Below are 20,036 nucleotides of genomic sequence, written 5' to 3'. Positions count from 1 at the left end.
ATGACCTCTACCATTCGGTGGAGATTGGAGGTCAGGGACTCGATTCATGGTTCTCCAGGGCTGGCTACTTCAGAGTTTCCTCTTTGCCTTTATCTAGGCCAATTAGTTGCAAAAACTGTTCTTTTAAGTGGGAAGTAATGGGCATGTTTTGGATGCAAGAGCAGTTATCCCTTTTCCTTGAGCTCAAAGCATTAATGCTTTCCAGCCTTTATAGCTTTCAGTGTATGTATATGAAATAACCTGCACTGAATGCAGCTGTAATATGAAGTGCACTTGAGGGCAAATGCGGTCATGTGGATCATTTAAGCGTGATTCAGCCTATATAATCTTTTACGGGGCTCCATATTTTATGATGAGTCCATGGTAACATAACATCTTTTACCATGTTACACTGTGAGAACTGTAGTGCATGATTGGCAAAGATGAGTCTGCCTCCCAGAGGGTGCTCTTAAACTCAGCATCAAAGGAAGAACTAGAAGCTGCGTGACCTTTATTAGAGCCCAGGAGAGCAGGGGCACTTACTCTGTCATGCTGCATGAACAAAACACTTTAAAACTCCTGTCTGACCTCTAGATTTGACACCAGGGCTGAACTGTGGCCTGGGAACAGAAAATCACTGCAAATTGTAGAGTTTGAACAAAACTTAAGAGAGCTGATGGGGAGTCAATTAAATATGAGTGATTGGGTGGGAAAGGAGTTGACCTAGCATGTGTTTATGCGTTCGGCATGAAGTGCCTGACCCTATTCCAGTGCTCATTTTTCTTTCAATCAACCCCATCTCCTCTCTCTCTACCTTCTGCCTTCTTCTCCCTTCACTGTTATTGCTCATCAAATCCACCAAGACCTCCATCCTTGCTTCTCTTGCTTCTCCTCCTCCTACCTGTTTTACCTGCTCACCTGCTCACCCTCTTGGCCTCATCATGGCCTGATCCATGGCCCTGGCCCTTGGCGTTGCCGCAACACATGGCGAAGCCAGCCAAGGGTCAACTGTGTCTTATCGAATCGCTGGTAGATATGGCTCCATAATCCGCCTAAGCACAAAAGCACTTGGACTATTATTAGTCCTCTGCCCCCACCCATAGCAAAAGGGCTTGCCCCTAGTGCCTAAGGTGTTGTGGTTTAGATAAGACAATTAGGCTTACAGTATAAGGGCCGAGACTGAGAGGATGGCGCTCACTGTTTTGAGCAACAGCGCCTCCACTGGTCGCTCAACCACATACGCTGCTCAATGTATTGTCAAAAAATAAGTAGATATCCTCTGCTGGCATATGCCCTACATATTTTACTGCACAATCACTGTTTGATTACAGAGTTTAAAATATTATGGCCTGTGCAAAATTTATGGCATATTTTATGTATATATATATATATATATATATATATATATATATGTGTGTGTGCAAATTATTACATATGAATGCTCATTATTCAGCAACTAAAGGAAATTCAATGCAAACTGATTGAACTATTCTTAGGTTATAGAAGTGTGTAATAATACTTTGGGCCTGCCATTTTTAAGGGTAAAGTGTGTTTTCTGTAGAGGACATGTTATTGTGTTTTCACTTAGAAAATCTACAAGACATGTAATTAGACTTGGGGCATTCAAACTTTTGCATGCAACTGTATATGACATTAGAAATGTACAGAGTAATTGTCCATTTAAAAGTCATTTTGCTCTGAAATGTAAAAAATAATGTGCAAAGTAACTACTGGGCTTGAAATCAGAAGCAGAGCTGAGTAAAAGAGAGTCTGCGTGTCGTATATCTAGCTTGTATTCTGCTGGTGAATGCATCCTCCGGATCTAACAGGTTTCTGTTCTGCCTGATCCAATCAGGTAATTGCATTACAGACTGCCCGGCCAGTGACACGACGGGCCTGCACGCATACACACTATTTCCCTTTTACGCTGATCCGAGAGCAGTTTCTTGTAAAGATAAGGGGATTTGAACAGAAGGATTTGAGCAGCAAAAGCTGATCTTAGATCAATGCCACAGCACTCGCAGAATGAGCTGAACGCTGCCAAAACGATGCCGCGCACACACTGCACAGCACGGCTGAACTTTTGACCCTGCCGTGACACAGTCAACTGACTAAACATAGCCCGTGACTGCACGCCAGAGTAAATAATACTATTCACAATGTTTCTTAATCCTGCATGCATATAAAAATATATATATAACTGTCTATGATTGTTGATATTTTCTCTTTTCAAATAAAATATTTAAAAAAATAGAATATTAGAAATTATATCAATAGAAACCATGTATAGTAGGTAATTATATTATATGAAAAGTTTGGTGATATAATAGGGATGCACAATAAGATACATAATATGCATCACAATACTGTATTTTTCTGAGGTTTGATCATTTGAAACAGACAAACAAATCCTATCAAAAAGAGTACAGTGATTTTTGTACAGTGTTTCACAGATGGCACTGCGCTAAATTTAATAAAACGTGATTAGTTATACTCTTTTTGTAATGAAAAATATTTTGTGACACAATATAATGGAATTTATCAATTATTGATAACAATACATTTTATCTTATTGCCCACCCCAATATCTTAGTTTGCAGTATTTCTGTAGATTTCATTTATATTTTATTTCATTTCTGTACAAATTAGGTAGAAAATAGAAGGCAATTTCTTTCAAAAGAGGGATTGTTTGCCTGAAAACAATATACAAATGTGAACTATATATACTTATGTCACAATTAAAATCACTAAACATTTGTTTTAAGCCACAAGAAACAGCAAAGTTAGAGCAGATTACTCGTGTCTCACCACACTTTGTTCACTCATGAGAGGCTCTTCGCTGGCGTCTGCATTACCCTCACTTAGCTCTAGTATGTGCACACAATCATCTCCCTCTCTCCTTCTGGCTCCTTCTCACTCTCTCTTTGTCTTAGTCTTCATCTCCAACACTGCTCAGTGAGCTTCCCAGTGTCCAGACATTACGTTAGTTACGTTAGGCGCTGTCTATCTGGGTGATGTGGACAGTAGCACACAGCACAGGCATTCACTTTCCTCACCAGTCGGGTGATGTGTAGGCTGGAGCTGGAGACATGACGCTAAATCCGCTCCCACTGTACATTCAGTGTTCTTATAATATTTCAGTTTTACATAGGTTTGTTGGGTTAATTCACACCTATTGAATCTCAACATCTACCTACTGAATTATGATTTCTGAGACAAGGCCATCTCATTGTCGGATACCTTTACAATTATTTACAATTGTTCAGCAGTCAGACATAACACATCTAAACAGAATCATAGTCAGAGTCATATCAACACCTCCCAACTCCACTGTTTGTTTTGAAACCACTAGATTTCCTTTCCATACAAACATTTCGTGATGAACTGACTGAATAAAATGGTCCAAAACGACTTGGAATAAAATCTTGTCACATTGGCATGCATTGAATATCACATTTTGGAAATGGTATGAAAAATGATTCCTAAAACAACTTCTGTGCCATTGTTTCTTAACCTCTCCCATGTTTTATATACAGGTGTATCCAAAAGTTCAAACAAGCCCAGTCAAATTACATTTTTTGTTGATTTTCTAAATGAAAATAAGTTAACACACAAACTTAAATATGACATTTTTCTGCAAATTTTAGTGCACAACTTCTATTAGAGGACGTGTTGACCGTGGCGCTCAGGACGACTGTAGATCTATCATACACATTGTTTACAGAACCATCAAGTCAAGCAACTTTTTCCCCAAAGCATCAGCATGACTAGTGGTCTAGATGCCACCAGTGCATTTGTCTGCCCAGCTGACTGAGGCAGGAGGCAGTGAGGGGTCAGCAGGAGGGCATTAGCCTCATAGACAGGCTGATGTTTCAAAACAGAGGTGTTATCCATCAAGCTTAGGACCAATTTTTATGGCATTACCAGCAATAGGGGCACATAGACTGGCTCAGGGTGGTGTGTCAGCCCTTGTTGAAGCTAGAGTTTACCCGATTTAAGAGGCTTTCTATGACCAACACTGCATGGGTCCACTCCCCTACCCAGAGATACTGTCTGTATGCCTTTTGGGGGTAAACAACTGCCAACAAAAGAGTGAGAGGCAGAAATTAACTTTATAAAGGGGCACAGATTTGATTTTCTTTAGTGGAAATTCTGATTTTTGTATGTTGTTAGGTAGGCCTGTTCTCTGCTGAGGTTCATTTTAGTGTCATTCCATTTTAGTGACAATCCACCCTTACAGAAAACTCACACACATTTCATGTGATCGTATATGAAGTGTCTAAAAACGTGTTCATAAGTAAACTTGTGACATCAAAGTGTGACATGTTTTATCTTGAAATGGCTGTGATTACATGTTTTACACTTGTGTTCTTAAGTATGTCTGTGCTGATTCCAGGTTAGTTGGTCTCAGTCTTCAAACAACTGATTAGATATTAAGTGTGGTCATGCTTGGCTGGAACAAAAACCTGCAGCCTCTAAAAGAACATGTCACTTAAGGACATATGATTACTCATGTTAAATTCTTGTGACTCTTCTGTAAACGCAGTGACTTTTTAAAAACACTGTATGGGCTAATTTATAATCTTCAGATAACAACAGTGTCTGTAAAAGTCATGAACCAAATTTCACAAACAGTCTTATGCAAACGTTTTGTTCAATTTCTCAGTAAAAATAAGTAAACACCAATTACGAGGAACAAACCCGAATGTGGCATTTTTCTGCTACTTTTAGTGCACAATTTCTATTTTTGTTCAGTATAACTTTTGCTCACATTTTTTGTTTCATTATTTTTCCCTAATATGTTAAATTCAGCACAAAAACAGTAATTGTGCATTAGAATGTGCAGAAGTGTGTTCTCTTTAGAGGATGTGTTCACTTATTTTCAATTAACAAAACATGTCATTTGACCAGCAGCCCCCAAACTAATGCATACAACTGCACCATCTTCATATTCGCCCAAAATAGAACCTATCAATTTTTTTTTAAGATGGGGGAAATTTTTGCACTCCTATGTAAAATTTCATTGCCATTTTTTAAAACTTCAAACCTTGGTGAGCGGGCCAGACTTTATTCTGCTCATACACTTGAGCACAACTTTTGAGTTCAGTACTACTATCTGCCCTTGAAGTCCAGAACATACCACATAATCAAAGTGCACAGACCCATATGCGCCCACATAATGGACACGCTCAAAACCGCAGCACCTAGTGTCCTTCAAGCTCGGCACATGTGCAAATCCCGGGGTCAATCCTCTTCAAATGAGGTCCAAGGACTTACACAATTATGTCTTCAGTCAGTGTACAGAGATTTAGTAAACATGTTTAATGCTGTTGCTTACCATCTACACATCAGTGCAGGTTTAAAAAAATACAGAGAGATTTTCAAAGGTTGAAAGTCAAGCAGCGACATTGTATATCCAGCATTAAATCACCAATACACAAGAGCAACTTGAGGTAACTGAAGTGAGCCTTGATTTCACGCTCTTTTCTCTCTTTTTCCTGGATTAAAGCAGTTTAAGCGACTCTTCAACCATTAAATCCATGGCTTTATCATGGGTGGACTGAAAACAATAACGGAATGATACAATGTAACAGACAAACTCTCAAAGTGCTCAAAAATGAAGACCACACACATACACACACACACACACACACATACCACTATGATAGCAATTAATTGTTTTAACAAGTAAAATATAGTTTTTATGTTGTTATTACACACTTATAATATAAACATAAACATAAACATAAACAGTTGTATACAAGAATTTTAACACCACTGGACTAATTCCATGTGTTATCGAAGTGAAAATAAGTTCACACATCTTCTACAGAGAACACACTTAAATATGACATTTTCCTGTACATTTCTGTGCACAATTTCTCTATATTTGCTGTATTTAACATTATGGAAAAAATAAAACATAAAATATAAAATGTGTCATAACATTTTTTCCCATATGTTAATTTCAGCAAATGAGCAGTGGTTCTTCATTGAAATGTACAGAAGTGTGCCCTCTGTATAGATGAGGTTAACTTATTTTCTAGAAAATTTACAAATTATGGAATTTGACCAGGGGGTACTGAAAATTCTACTTTTCACTCAAATTTTCATTTAGAAAAGAAATAAAAATGGAAGCATACTAACTTAATACATTTTTGATCTATTTTTATTTTCATGTTTACATCCTCTGATTTGTTAATTTGTTAATAATGTTGCATACTTGTCAAGTCTGTTTAGACAAATATATGAAGAAAGAATCAGTATATGCACAAAGGTAATCAAGAGGCAGTAGGTAAAGCCTGTCCAATTTCAGTGGATTGTGAAAATAAGTAAGTTGAATGTGTTTCTGAACTGCAGAGAGATTACAAGGGGATTTTTTATTATTGTTATTATTTGTATGAGTAATTCAAATGCGCCCCTAAGTCTCTGCTCATATAACAGCAGGAGAAAACAGAGAGGGACAGTCAGGAAAAAGAGACTCAAGACCAACATTTCAGCGGAGCTGAGCAGACCCCACTGCTATAGCTCTAATACAGAACACTTGTTTGATTTGTTGCGTGAAGTGCAGGTGAAAATCCTGCCTGTAAACAGGATTTAAATCTTTTTGTGCATTGACAATTTTTTAATTAATCTCTATCTGTATAGGACTATTGATATTATCTTTCATTGTACCTAACAAAGAACAGAAAAACCTATTAATTTGAAGTACACTCACACTAGAAGCCAATGGAAAGTTGCTGGATTCTGTCAGTACATGTTTTTGAAGAATTCTTCAGTTAAACATATTTGTAAATTAAGCTGTAAAAATATATTTTTTCAGAGATGGGACTTTTTCAGAGGAAAAAGAAGAATTTGTGATAATATGTGACCAACTTTGTGCTTTTTACAGGGTTCTGTCTAAGCCTAAGGCGAGTAACCAGAACTACTTTTTACCATCTCACTCTGGCATTCAAAAGTATTATTAGAGTGTGGCAGAATGTGTAGGTTTAAATCAGCATGATATCTTCACAATTTTCATGTTTTTTTTTTTTATCAACTACTCATTTGTTTCTAATATAAGTGAATTTTGAATCAGTGGATTTGCTGTCTTTTTCTAAGCACAGGGAACAACATGTAACACATGGACTGATTGTGGTAATCGACCATATACTACAGAGGCAGCAGAAAGAGAATAAGTTAAAACATAAGTAACCCTTTAACACTCGTCCATCATATTTACAGAGGAATCATATTTACTGATGAAAAAAGGAAAAGGCCACCAGACTATTTTCAGGTTAATGAGAAACAAAGTGGATCTCACTTGTGCTTTACAGGTAAAGGCACTGTTATAGACTGTTACTCCTCTAAGAAGTAGGCCTATTGCAATAGGACTGGATACTGATGCTTGAGAACAAGATGATTTGTCAAGGCTTCACTTGCCATGCTAGTTTCTTTGCTAAAAAGCTAGTTAATCATCACTGAAGTACGGCTAATGTAAGAGAAAATGCCAGAGAATTCAGCTCTGTCAGCATAAAAGGAACTCAAAGGAATTCCCCCATGAACTCTATGAATCTGTGTACCAAAAGCAACACGGCTCAACTTTATCATCATTCTAAAACAACAGACAATAACATGTGATTTTATCCTATGGTGTATGAGTAGCTCAGTTTAGCAGACTGGACTGTTTTATGAAAACCGGTCGATACGCAGTCTGTGGCCCGGGTTCCCTGCTGTGTTACACTGGAGCGGGGAGCCACCTGCTGGGGAGGGAGGCTGGAGAAAACCCATTCTGAAAGATATTCTCTCATTTATATCTGAGAACAACCATTTGAATGTATCTTATGCATGTCTAATGAGTCTCCACCACTACAGACACCTGTGTGGGTGAACATTATTCTTTGAAGGTTTGATTTAGAATCTGTAGTCATCTGAAAGTAAGTTAGGGAAACACGCTTTACCGCTGCACAACAGGTTAATCTCATTAGGATGCACGGTCATCCATTTCCATGAATGCACACACATGCAGGAAATACAATCATCTGTGTGTATTTATCCTGGCCTCATTGGCTCCTCTCTGGGCTTCTAGGAAGGTTTGAAACAGGGCCGGACTAATCTGTGTTTTATAAACAGTAGAGTTAGAGGATGTTCCCAAACTCATTTATCTCAGTCACGCCTGTGCAGAATCTGTGTGTCTCCTCAGACTCAGGCCTCGGTCTCTCAATCTGATTCTCAACTCTGCTCTCCAGTACCCAGTTAAACAGCAAACAAAGCAAAGATCATACTGTGATACACTGTGATCATACTGTGATACACTGTGATCATACTGTGATACATTACACACACAGTTTACAACTTCCTTTCACTGGACAAAGAAAGAAAGAAAGAAAAGAAGGAAGGAAGAAAGGAAGGAAGTAAGAAAGAAAACCATGAAGAAAGAAAGAAAGAAAGAAGAAAGAAAGGAAAAGAGGGAAAAGAAAATAATAAAGAAAGAAAAAAGCGAGGAAGAAATAAAAGAAAGGAAAGAAGGTAGAACTAAAGAAGGAAGGAAGAAAAAGAAAAAGAAAGGGAAAGATAAAGGGAAAAGAGGGGAAAAAGAAAATAAGAGTGAAAGAAAAAAGGAAGGAAGGAAAAAATAAAAGAAAGGCAAGAAGGTAGAACTAAAAAAAGAAAGAAAGAAAGAAGGACAGAAGGAAAGAAATAAACTAACGAACAAAGAAAGAGCAAAGGGAGGAAGGAAGAAGAGAAATAATGAAAAGAAAGAAAGAAAGAAAGAAAGAAGTCCAGTCTTATCTGCAGAGGGCCGGTGTGGCTGCAGGTTTTCGGTGTAACAAATCAGGAGCTCACTTGACCAGTAAAGCCTGAGGCTGACTGGTTAAAGGAGTAGAGTCAGGTGTGCTCTGCTTGTTTCCTGCCTTAGACATTTATTTTTTACTGTTAATAGATGAATGTATATATCCGTCTATATCTATATATATATATATATATATATATATATATATATATATATATATATATATATATATGTGTGTGTATTCTATATATATAAAATAATAGCCTTATAACATTGTGTTATAACTATAATAGACGTTATTATCGAATATAAAAAATCAATAAATGATCAAATAGCGAATCGCACAGCCGTGTTTACTGTAATAAACTGTAACAGAGGCTCTAATCTGCTCTGTCTGTGATGAGCAGTCTGCTCACTTTTACGGACCGATCCTGGCTCAGACTGCAAAGCGCGCATGCGCAGCTTCCGCCTGCTTCTGAAAGACAGACGAGAGTTTCATAGCAACTTCTCATCAGAGAACAAACCTGCAGCTACACAAACAAACGAAGGTGCTGAGAGGTAAACGAGCAGCAAACCAAGATCAACTGGCAACCCAACAAAAACACGGTAGTCACTCAAATCCTTTTAGGAAGAAAAATACAAAAATTAACGAAGAACAGTTCGAAATGAGCAGAACAGTCGACAGACTAAAGAAGATCTTTTAAACTGAACGAGTTTTACTGCTCCGCGTCCAACTGAACAGCGGGCACGAGCTGAGATTAAACACCAGCCTCGAGTTTGGGTTTATAAAGTTAAATAAAGTCACACTCACTGAGAAACGCCTCATATTAGCTATTCTGAGCGCTGAGACAGAACGACAAGAAGTGGAGAAAAACATTTTGGCTCTTTTGTAACGAAAATGCACGAGGACTTCACATTTCAAATGACAACAAATGACGCCGTATCACAATTACTCAGCAACGCATCCCAACAGTGCGCGCTTCAGTCTGTAAGGCTGATAAGAAAGCAGCCCTGCACACATCTATTTAAATTAAATAAAATAAATAAAATCTAAATAAAATGACCTCTATTCCCAACAAAAAACTGCCTGAACTTCCTGCAGAAAACATTTCCAGAGCGCAGAGAGAGAGAGAGAGAGAGAGAGAGACAGAATCACGGCCAGTGAATATGAATGAGGCTGAATATTAGGCTAGCACTTACTAGCTGTCTAAAAACACATGTAGATTTTAAAAGCCATTCCAGCAAATTGAAAATGCAAATGCTCTCCAGATTCGCCGAGCTCTTTGCTCTAGTATGTGAGGAACGACCCCAAAAGCTTCCCTGTAAATGAAGCACTTTAAAGAACTTTAATTCAGCGTGTTAGCAGAAAAGGCTGCGTGTTTCTAATAGGAATGCTTTCAGGATGCATTGGGAGAAATGAAATATTTTGGCGGGACCTTGAAGCTAAAACTCTGCGGCGCCATCCCACGAAGCTCAAATAATTTGATAAAGTCAATCAAAAAAAGTAAAAAGTGAATCTCCGCATATTTGTGCACTTAGAATTTTCCTCCCACAGGAAAAGAAACGTCCCAAAATCGTTTGCAGTCCGGTTACAATGAAGGCGTTTTTCCCTCAAGGTCTAACATGTAGAAAGTGTGATTTATTGGAGTCTGAGCGCTATGCAGTCATTTCTCTTCTCCCTATATGACTTCTATAAAGCTTTAAAACTGAAAGTTAATAGAGGGAATACGATTTAGATTTCTTGTTTCTAAAAAAAACAGCCTGGCAAACAGTTTTCAGTTTTCATTCAACCTTAAAAAAGGCATTTGTTGTACAGCGCTGAATAAGGTCAAAGGGCAGGAGGTTACTGCAGAACCGCTTCAGTCCAGTTCACACTCTGCCAATCAGACGAGTTTCTGATTCGGTTCTTTCTATTCTAACGAAATAAATTCGACTGGCGTTTTAGTTTTTGTTTTGTTTTGTTTACGGACAGCAGTGTGAAATTAGATTGATCTCAAAGTGAATTGAATTTCGTTTTTTGTTTTGTTTACTTTAGGCGCTCCTGACCTTTTATAACAAGTGAAACTATTATTCCAGTTTATATAACAGCTAAAATAACACGTGGCAGCAAAAATGTGACTTTTGGCTAGAACATCGGCACATTTCGTTCATTTCAAGATTACTGAACAATTGATTAACTCAAGTTTTTATATATGCTATAATTTCTGCCAGAATATCACATTTAAGTTTTTTTTATTATCTTTATTGCATCAGGTTTCTTTCCTGTTAACTGTTTAAAAGCACGTTTGATAGTTTAGGCTTATTTTGAAAATTTTTCATTCAATATTGTGAAATATCCGCTTATTTATCATTCCTATAAATAAAATATATTTACAGCAACAGCCTATACGAGTAAGCTATTGCAATCAAATTAAGTATAAAGTTTAAAGTTTCAGCACCCAGGACAGCGCCCGTAGCTACCAGTTTTAACTCTGCAATTAAAATAAAACAATAATAATACAAATATGCGCTAAAAATAAAAGTAAAATAAAAGTAAAATAAAGAGATCGAAAACGTGTCTCATGTCAAACAGGCTACATATAGACTACTGGAGATCTCCACCAGCGCCACCACGTGGTGAAGAGCTGACCTATCCAGGGGAATGATACTGAAACGACGCTGGAAAAACGACCGCGCTGTTACCCGAAACCACTTTCCGTTTTTGTTGAATGTGAACGGTTAAAAATACGTCTTTTTCCCAAGTGATTTAAAGGACATTAAAGTGAGGATTTACATCTGGCGTTCATCTGGTTACTTGGCTATGGCTCGTCTAGGCGTTTCGGTTCATCATTGTTTGGGAAATTCCTAGCTCATTTGTGATGTTCACATCAGGTGTTCCTTTCCGTGAGGAATCGGGAATTAGACGCACCTGTTCGAGAGTAAGTCTAGTTCGTGCTGCAAAGAAATGAAACACGTAGAAGAAAGTTGGGCCAAAGTCTTTTATGTAAAAGCTCGTTTCATAACTCAGCGAATCTCCTCCTGTAGGGTTCATCAACGATTAATAACGGGTAATAATGAAACTGCTGGGTTTATTGGTGCCAGAAAAACAGTTTGACAGTTTAAAGTGTAGAATACGATCGAAAAAGGAGTTCTGGAGGGAACACATATTGGTGATGATCAAATTTCAGGTTTTCCCCCAACTCAGCCCCCACGCTTCTCTCTCTCTCTCTCTCTCTCTCTCTCTCTCTGATAACTAATAACTCCAAAAAATATTAAAGCTTACGCGTACACTCTTAAAAATGTCTTTCGTGAAGTCAGTGGTTCTAAAGAGAACTATGAAGACTTTGAATGCATAAATGGCTCTTTGCATGTCTGTGAAGGAAAAAACAGTTGTATAAGGTTCTTTAAAGAACCCTTTTAAAAATAGATTCTACATTCAGAAAAAGCTACTGTACATGTACATTTTTGTTCATCAGGATACAAACAATGTAAATGTATCCTCAAAGGTACAACGGTGGTTTTAAGGTCCAATTGTGCACAACTGTGGGAAAGGAACATATTTATACCTTCTCATAACCTGATGTTCTAAAACAGCACGATAAAATAAAAACCTAAAGTGAGGACAGGCTGTGCGGAGTCAATACGACTTAGAAAACTATGACTGCAGTGGATTATGGTTCAATAATGTTCACTAACTAAAGGTACTGATGATGTACTCTTGAGGATACCACCCCCGTGAGAAGAGGGGTACCATTACCTTTTTTTCTGATAGTGTATAGCACTAAAAAGGATTCCACCATTGTTACGAGTCAAAGAACCCTTGTTCATTACTATATAGAACCTGTTTTTGTCTCTATGAGTGCAGAACCCAGTCAGTTTCACTCTCAGAAAAAAAGGTAGTAATCTGTCACTGGGGCAGTACACCTCTTGTCACTGGGGTGGGACCCTCAAGGGTACATCTCGGTACCTTTAGTCAGGGAACATAATTGTACCATAATCCATTGAAATGATATTTTCAATGGTTATATTGACTCCACACACCCCGTCTCGTCTCCAGGCTTTTTATTTTATTGTTCTAATTTAAATCATTAGGTTATGTATTTGCATATGTATTATGAATATGTACAAATACGTACCTTCCCACTGGCAAAAACTTTAAACTTTTGAAGCACACAGCTGGACCTTAAAATCACTGTTGAGGGAACATTTACATTGTTTGTACATTGATGAACGAAAAATGCACCTGCATAGGACCTTTATTTTAGCGTTAAATCAACAGTAACAAAAACGTGTTTAGTGACGTAACTAAAGCAGGGCGTGAGCGTTGTAGGCAATCCTTTATTTTTCTTTTCTTTTTTTGACAGAGATGATCCCCCCATTATCGCCCACTGAGTGAGTACTAATTATGAGTTCAGCGCTTCCACTCTCAGGTGTCCTACATTCACATGTTCTCTTCATTATCGCTTTCTCCTATTTTATCTTTGACCTCCGTAAAACAAATGAACATTCAGTCTCTGTATGCTTCAGATAAAGTCAGATCTCCCTCTTCTCGGAGTCCTCCTCTCTTCTACCACTGGGCTCCTATTTCTCGTGCGAAGGTTGGCTTGGTGTGTAAACAGCGTCCTCTCAAGGCTCGACATTTTTCTGTAGGAACCCCATTAGACCCACTTCAGACAACACCTTCACACTTTTTCCTCTTTGTCTGACTCAACTATCCATCACGGCGTTTCCATATGCGCTCAACTTTTACTCAATCTTCTTGTTTTCTTGACACCCTGATCTTAAACATTGCATTATTGATACGGGTAGTGTCTGCTAGTTTTATTTATTGATGCGTCAAAAGTAATTCAGTCATTAATATGCCTATATACTGTCAAATAATACATAAAGGTTTTCAATTATTGAGGAATTTGACCTTATCAGGCTATAATCACGGGACACTTTTTAGGTCACTGATGCATATTCTAAATATTTAAATCCACAGAGTGAAAAAATCGACTAGGGTGGTTAAACAATGGTTAGTCATTAAAACTACGGCTGTAGCTGAAAGCCTATTGTGAATTCCCGCGTGAAAAAGTGAACACCGCCGATGTGGATTCAGCTAAAATGGCTCGTCATTGCATCACTTTCAGGCAGCGATCCACTGAGGGCTAACAGAGCTCAGGAGGATAAACGGATAGGTTGCTACACTCTTATTTATTTATTTATTTATTTATTTAGGCATCGGTGGTAGTACACAATAGTTCCTCCATCTACGTTTATTAGACGATGACAGACACTAACTAAAATAAAACAAAGCATTCCGCCACCGCACCAGCGACACATGAGCTCCTGATGATCCATCAGCACCTCCAGACCAGGCAGCTTCACTCCAATAACCAGCACAGAGCTGAGGGCGTTCAGCTCCTCACTGAGCGGAGACCCTCAGCGCTCATCGGTGTTGGACTGAATCTGACTCAAACCTGCGTGAAGTGCTATTAAATCAGCCCGTGCGTGTTTATTATTGTATCTGCTCTGGAGCGTTTCTGTTTCATTAACCCAGAGCAGTGCAGACACAGAGATTCCCGTTAATTACCATGAAATATAATTAGATACTGATCACAGTGGACAAGAAAGAGAAAAACAAGAAGAAGAGGAAGAGCAAGAAGAAGAAAAGAAGAAGAAGAAAAATAAGAAGAAGAAGAAGAAGAAAAGGAGGAAAAGAAAAAGAAGGAAAAAAAACTAAAAAGAAGAAAACTAAAAATAGAAGAAGAAGACGAAAAACAAAAAGAAAAAAAACAAAAAGAAGAAAACTAAAAACAGTAGAAGAAGAAGGAGAAGATGAAGAGAAAAAAGAAAAAGAAGTAAATGATAAAAAGACCAAGACGAAAAACAATTTTTAATATATAATGCGAAAAAGAAGAAAAATAAAAGGAAGGGGATGAAAACAAAATCAGAAGACGAAGAAGAAGAAGAAGAGGAAGAAGAAAAAGAATGAAGAAGAAGAAGAATGAAGAATGAATTGTTGTGCTTCCTATCTGTCATGGCCGATAAACCAGAGCAATTACATTTTTATTTTTTTTATTAAAAAAAAATCGATGCAGTCTGAAAACCCTAAAGCTTTAGCAGCTGATCTCTCCGTGCTGTACTCCTCCCTCTCTCTCTCTTTTTTTATCTCTCTATCTAAGTCTCTATCTCCGTCTCTCCCTCCCTTTCTTTCTCTCCCTCCCTCTCTCACCTGAGTCTCGGACAGGTTGAGCTGTCTGGCCAGTTCAGTTCTCTCGCGCCCCACCACGTACTGACAGCGCTGGAACTCCAGCTCGAGCCGGTACAGCTGCTCCGCGGTGAAGGAGGTGCGCGTGCGCTTGGGCCGGTCCAGGTCCAGCCCTTTGGGCAGCACGATCTCCCGGATGGTGCCCTTAGCATCTGCAGAGGAAAAACAGTCAAATAAGTCACAGAAAAATACAGAAAAATCGGTCCAGTGCGCGAGCTTCAGTCCCGATCACAGCAGCAGACTTTTAACTTCATTAGTGAATCTGCAGGTCAGTGTTGGCCGAGTCTACGACCATGAGCGGGACTAAACGATCTACATTTCACTGATTCAGCATTCAGAAGAGAAACAAGTACTAAATAATACAAAATACAAAATAATGATAACTTAAAAAAATCAAGTAACCACACTTAGCAAAAAGGGTCCTGTATAGAACTGAACACAAAAGTGTAACCCTTTTTGTGCCATAAAGAACCATTTTAAAAGAGTTCTTAAAAAAACATATACAATTGGTTGTTCATCACAGAGAAGAATCATTTGAATGCAGAAATGACTATTCATAATTGTAAATATGTAAAAGGTACGTAATAAGACAGTGTAATCAAATATATATATATATATATATATATATATATATATATAGAGAGAGAGAGAGAGAGAGAGAGAGAGAGAGAGATATATATATATATAGAGAGAGAGAGAGAGAGAGAGAGAGGAGAGAGAGAGAGAGAGAGAGAGAGAGAGAGAGAGAGAGAGAGAGAGAGAGAGAGAGAGAGGGAGTTATATATTGCTATATTGCTAAAGCAGCGAAAACTAAAAAAAACTTCTACTCATTGTTTGGTCTTAATGCAATGTTTATTCGCCTAAAGATTTTTCTTACGCCGTCTGTTAAGTCATCTTAAGTGGCCTCTCCTGTAGGGAAAAACATCTTGAATGAATGAATAAATTTCATTTTTCATTTTAATAGAAATGTGAATGACACGCTACAAATAAAGCGCTCGCTTTCTAATAAACGGAGCAAACAGGCCTGAAATCTCCGGGCTTTTTAAACGATGTCTAGCAGATTTAGCTCACAGTCAGCGAACTGAATCTAGCAGCGACCATCCTCAGTGCAGCAGCTCACATTATCACCTGCCCTGACTCATGTGGGGTATACAGGAGTCCTGCATCAGAGCGGGTTATAATTGTCTGTATATACACAATTAAACCACACAAAACAAATCCTAAGTGCGCATGCGCCGTGCCTGTGATTACGCTATAGCTATTTAGAAAAAAGTGCTCGAATCCTGCAGCACTGCTGCTAAATCACTCTCATCACACTGACAGACAAAAATGCCCTTTAAATACATAAATACATTAACTTAATATGATTGCAGTTTGTTTTACGCATGTTGTGTTTTAACAACTGTCCTCACACACATTCACACACACACACACACACACACACACACACACACGCACGCACGCTCCCAACCGGAAAAGAACTGCACGTGCACGTAACAAGACCTGCATGGTTTACTTCATAATAACTGAACGAAATTACATTAGCTCAATATTTAATGTTTTTAGCCAATCACAGCGCACACAGGCCAAACAGTGTACAGTGAGCACACACAGCGCGAACGACGGGTCCAACTGGACAAACACATGTAATAAAACTGTAATAAGTTTCTCCTTATGTTATTACTAGACTATAATATCTAAATAATGATCTAATATCGTGTTTTTAATGACAGCAGAGCTGAGTGCTGCGGTCTCCTCTCCAAACGGAAGGCGAGAGCTCCACCTCTCTGCAGACACCACCAACACGCACTCTCTGTTTTACACTAACTTTAACAGAACAGGCGTTTACACTCTTTATTTAGTTCACTGCATTATTGGAGGAGTCGGTTGTTAATGTTATTGTTGTTGTTGTTTTAATGGCTCCCTCTGAGGAGTGTTAGCCGGGCTGTGACGCAGACGCGCTGACCCCTGGGTGACCCCGCTTTAGCGCTGAGCTTTAAAAACACACTGTGGCTCTGGCTGTGGTGATCGAGATTGAGGCACGAACTCGGTGGCCCAAAACTGCTCCGAAATGCCCCCCAGCACCGGCAGAGAGACCACTCACTGCAGCCATTACTGACCTTCAACTTCCGGCCACCCCCAACAACGAGCTCGGCTAACCGTTCTGCTGCTAACTGCTCATTTAAAACGCATAAAAGCATCAGGACACAGCATTAATACTGACCAAAACACAAACAATAGCCATATTAGACTCACCACATAGTGATATTAGACACATCACAGGTCAGAAGCGGTCTATGTGGCCTATATCACTGGGCATGACTGGACATTCAATTCTATTTTATTTTATGTTTTTCGCTTTCTTTTTATTTTCGTTTTTCGTTTATGTCTGGCTGGACTTTGTTGTGGTGGAGCGTGACTGACCATAGGACAAAACCTCAAACACAGTAGGTTGGGGTTATTTCCAGTAAAATTCAGTACACGGGCAGATAAAACAGCAGTTTTATTTCAGAAAAAAGAGGCCTAGCATTGTGTAAGATCTAGCATGTACACTGTGATTAAATGACCTATAAAACGATTTTTTAAAAGCCATGTTATAAAAAATATGGACACAGTGGATGGACAGAACTTTATATGCCTTTACAGCTGCACGTGCAAACATAAAAAAGCTATTCTGAATGTCTCTGCTCAAATTCATGGTTTATCTATTTGTAGATTTAATAGCAAACAATAACTTAATAATAGTAATCTACGTTAATTTATTTCTACATTTAATAGCAGATCTGAACTTATTAATAATAATCTTCAACCTCTCTGGTGAAACCATATTAGCATCCTGTTGTTACCATTAGCATGTGTAGAGGGGATGACTATAAAAAGACTAGCAAGCAACAGCGTGAAATTAAATCAGTTTCTAAATGTAAAATTTCTAAATGTAAATTTCTCTGTTTGGAAAATGTTTTCTTAATTTATCTAATTCTTGGTATATTTTTGTGAGCAAAATAAAGGGAAAAATATAATTACGTATACCGCAGAAACTGCATGCTGTGGTACTGTATCTGTTTCATTGTCAAAAAAATCTGGAAATAAACACATTGGTGTCGAATAATTTAAAATATTACTATGTTCAGGGAAACAGCAGATGCTATAAGCCTGGTGTTTACTATTTCTGCATAATAGTCGTTCTACTTTTCACTATAATTTCGTGTAATTCACTTCAAATCTCAAAACACACACACACACACGCACACACACACACACACACACACACACACACACACACATACACAGAGAGAGAGAGAGAGAGAGATAGAGAGAGAGAGAGAGAGAGAGAGACTCATGTCTCCAAGAAGAGTGTTTGTTTGCTAACATTATATCACCATCCCTGAACAAAACGTGAACACTCAGCCCTTCAGAATAGAAATATTTTACACTCATTCTCACAATTCCATTTGAAATCCTACTGCACTGTTTAGTATCTGCTCTTCTTTAATTGCACTCTTTTCTTCTGTTTTTTGTCATTTAAATTTACAGTCACATTCGGTTCTAATTCTGCACAGTAAGATCCCCAATTCACACCTACAGTGTTCATTTACGTCCAGCCTGAAACAAAATAAAACTGTAAGAATTTAATGCAGCGCTGGAGAATTATATTTATATTTCTCTGTATATTTTTATTTCGTCAATAAAAAAAAACTACAATATATTTTTCTCAGGTACATATCTCAGATACTCTGAGAAATGCATTATAAAATACAGTAATCATTTTAATCTGCTCATCATCAACAGTTACATGTACTTTAGCTATTATATAATTACGTGCATTATTATTTAGTAATAAGAGAAACCTACATTATGATGTTATACAACAAGTACACGTAATAAAAATAAAACGACAGAAGGGTGACAAAGTAGTACATTTATGACGTGAAGATTCTTGTGGAAGTTATACTTTGTCCTATTTAGTCACAAACACGAACTACATGCTTTCTTTCTGTTGTCAGATTAGCTGTACATGTGCCTACATTAAAACCAGCGGACTAATGTGAGTGCCACACGTAATAACATTACATTTACACGTGTTTACATGAATACTCCACGTAATAGATTTATAATGGCACCTATTAACATTAGTGTTAAAGAATTAAAATTGCACGTTTTAGCAACAATACTACATGTAATAGAATTAATATTGCACGTATTAACATGAATACTGCACATAATAAAATGATAATTACACGTATTAACATTAATACCACATGTAATGGAATTAAAAGTATAAGTAGCTACAACATCTAGTCACAATTTGCAAAGTTTTGAAGAAGATGAAGATCCATATCAGACTATACTTTTAGAGGGCGTATTTTATGTGTCAATTTCAAATTTTGAAATATTTGAATTTTGAAAAAGTTTTGGGCATTTTGTCTATTTTTTTTATTATCATTCCTACTATTATTATTATTATTATTATTATTATTAGCTACATTATATTTACTATATTATTTACTACCACTCATGGTTTACCCCCTCCCCTTCACACGACCAGCACTTCTTCTTCACCACACGTACCTCTGACTAAAATCCTCCTGCAGTAGTCCGGGTCCACTCCTAAAACTTTCTCGTGTCCGTCCTCGCTGGAGGAGGTCGGGGTGGACGCGGAGGTGCCCGGGGTGTCGGCTGAGCTCTGAGCCGGGGACCGGCTGCCCAGCTCGGGCCGGCTCTTACACTCCCTGGCCCGGTCCCGGCACACTGAGCTGGGTGCGCAGTGGTTTCGCTCTTCGGCGACCCCATCGCCCATACTCGTGGCTTGATCAAACATGAAACAAACTGGAGCTTCTGCTGCTGCGCTCAGCTCGGGTTTCTCTCCCAGCTCTTTCAACCTGTGTTCACTTCTTTCGAACTAAAAATGCAGGAGAGGGAAACTTGACCCCCCCTTCCAATAAAAAATGAAAAAAAAAAATAGTAAGAGAGAGAAAAGTCCGGTCAGAGTCCAGCCACGGAGAGCAGTGACTGAGCCCAGCTCGTCCCCGACGCTCTCGGCATGGTCCGCGG

The 20,036-nt window shown here is 38.3% G+C and overlaps 1 protein-coding gene across 1 annotated transcript in view; it reads right to left on the bottom strand.

Annotated features, from left to right (window-relative positions):
* Positions 1–19,803, bottom strand: part of vax2 (ventral anterior homeobox 2) — a 27,093-nt gene extending 7,290 nt beyond the window's left edge. Inside the window, exons 1-2 of the mRNA XM_036596207.1 lie at positions 19,554–19,803; positions 14,949–15,136 (exon numbers count right to left, since the gene is read on the bottom strand). Coding sequence (XP_036452100.1) covers positions 14,949–15,136; positions 19,554–19,803 — 438 coding nt within the window. The remainder of the gene's footprint in view (positions 1–14,948; positions 15,137–19,553) is intronic.
* Between the last annotated feature and the right edge of the window lie 233 nt (positions 19,804–20,036).

Source organism: Colossoma macropomum, unplaced genomic scaffold, assembly GCF_904425465.1.
Source record: "Colossoma macropomum unplaced genomic scaffold, Colossoma_macropomum, whole genome shotgun sequence".
Lineage (NCBI taxonomy): Eukaryota > Metazoa > Chordata > Actinopteri > Characiformes > Serrasalmidae > Colossoma > Colossoma macropomum.
This window is presented reverse-complemented; position numbering and strand designations above follow the sequence as displayed.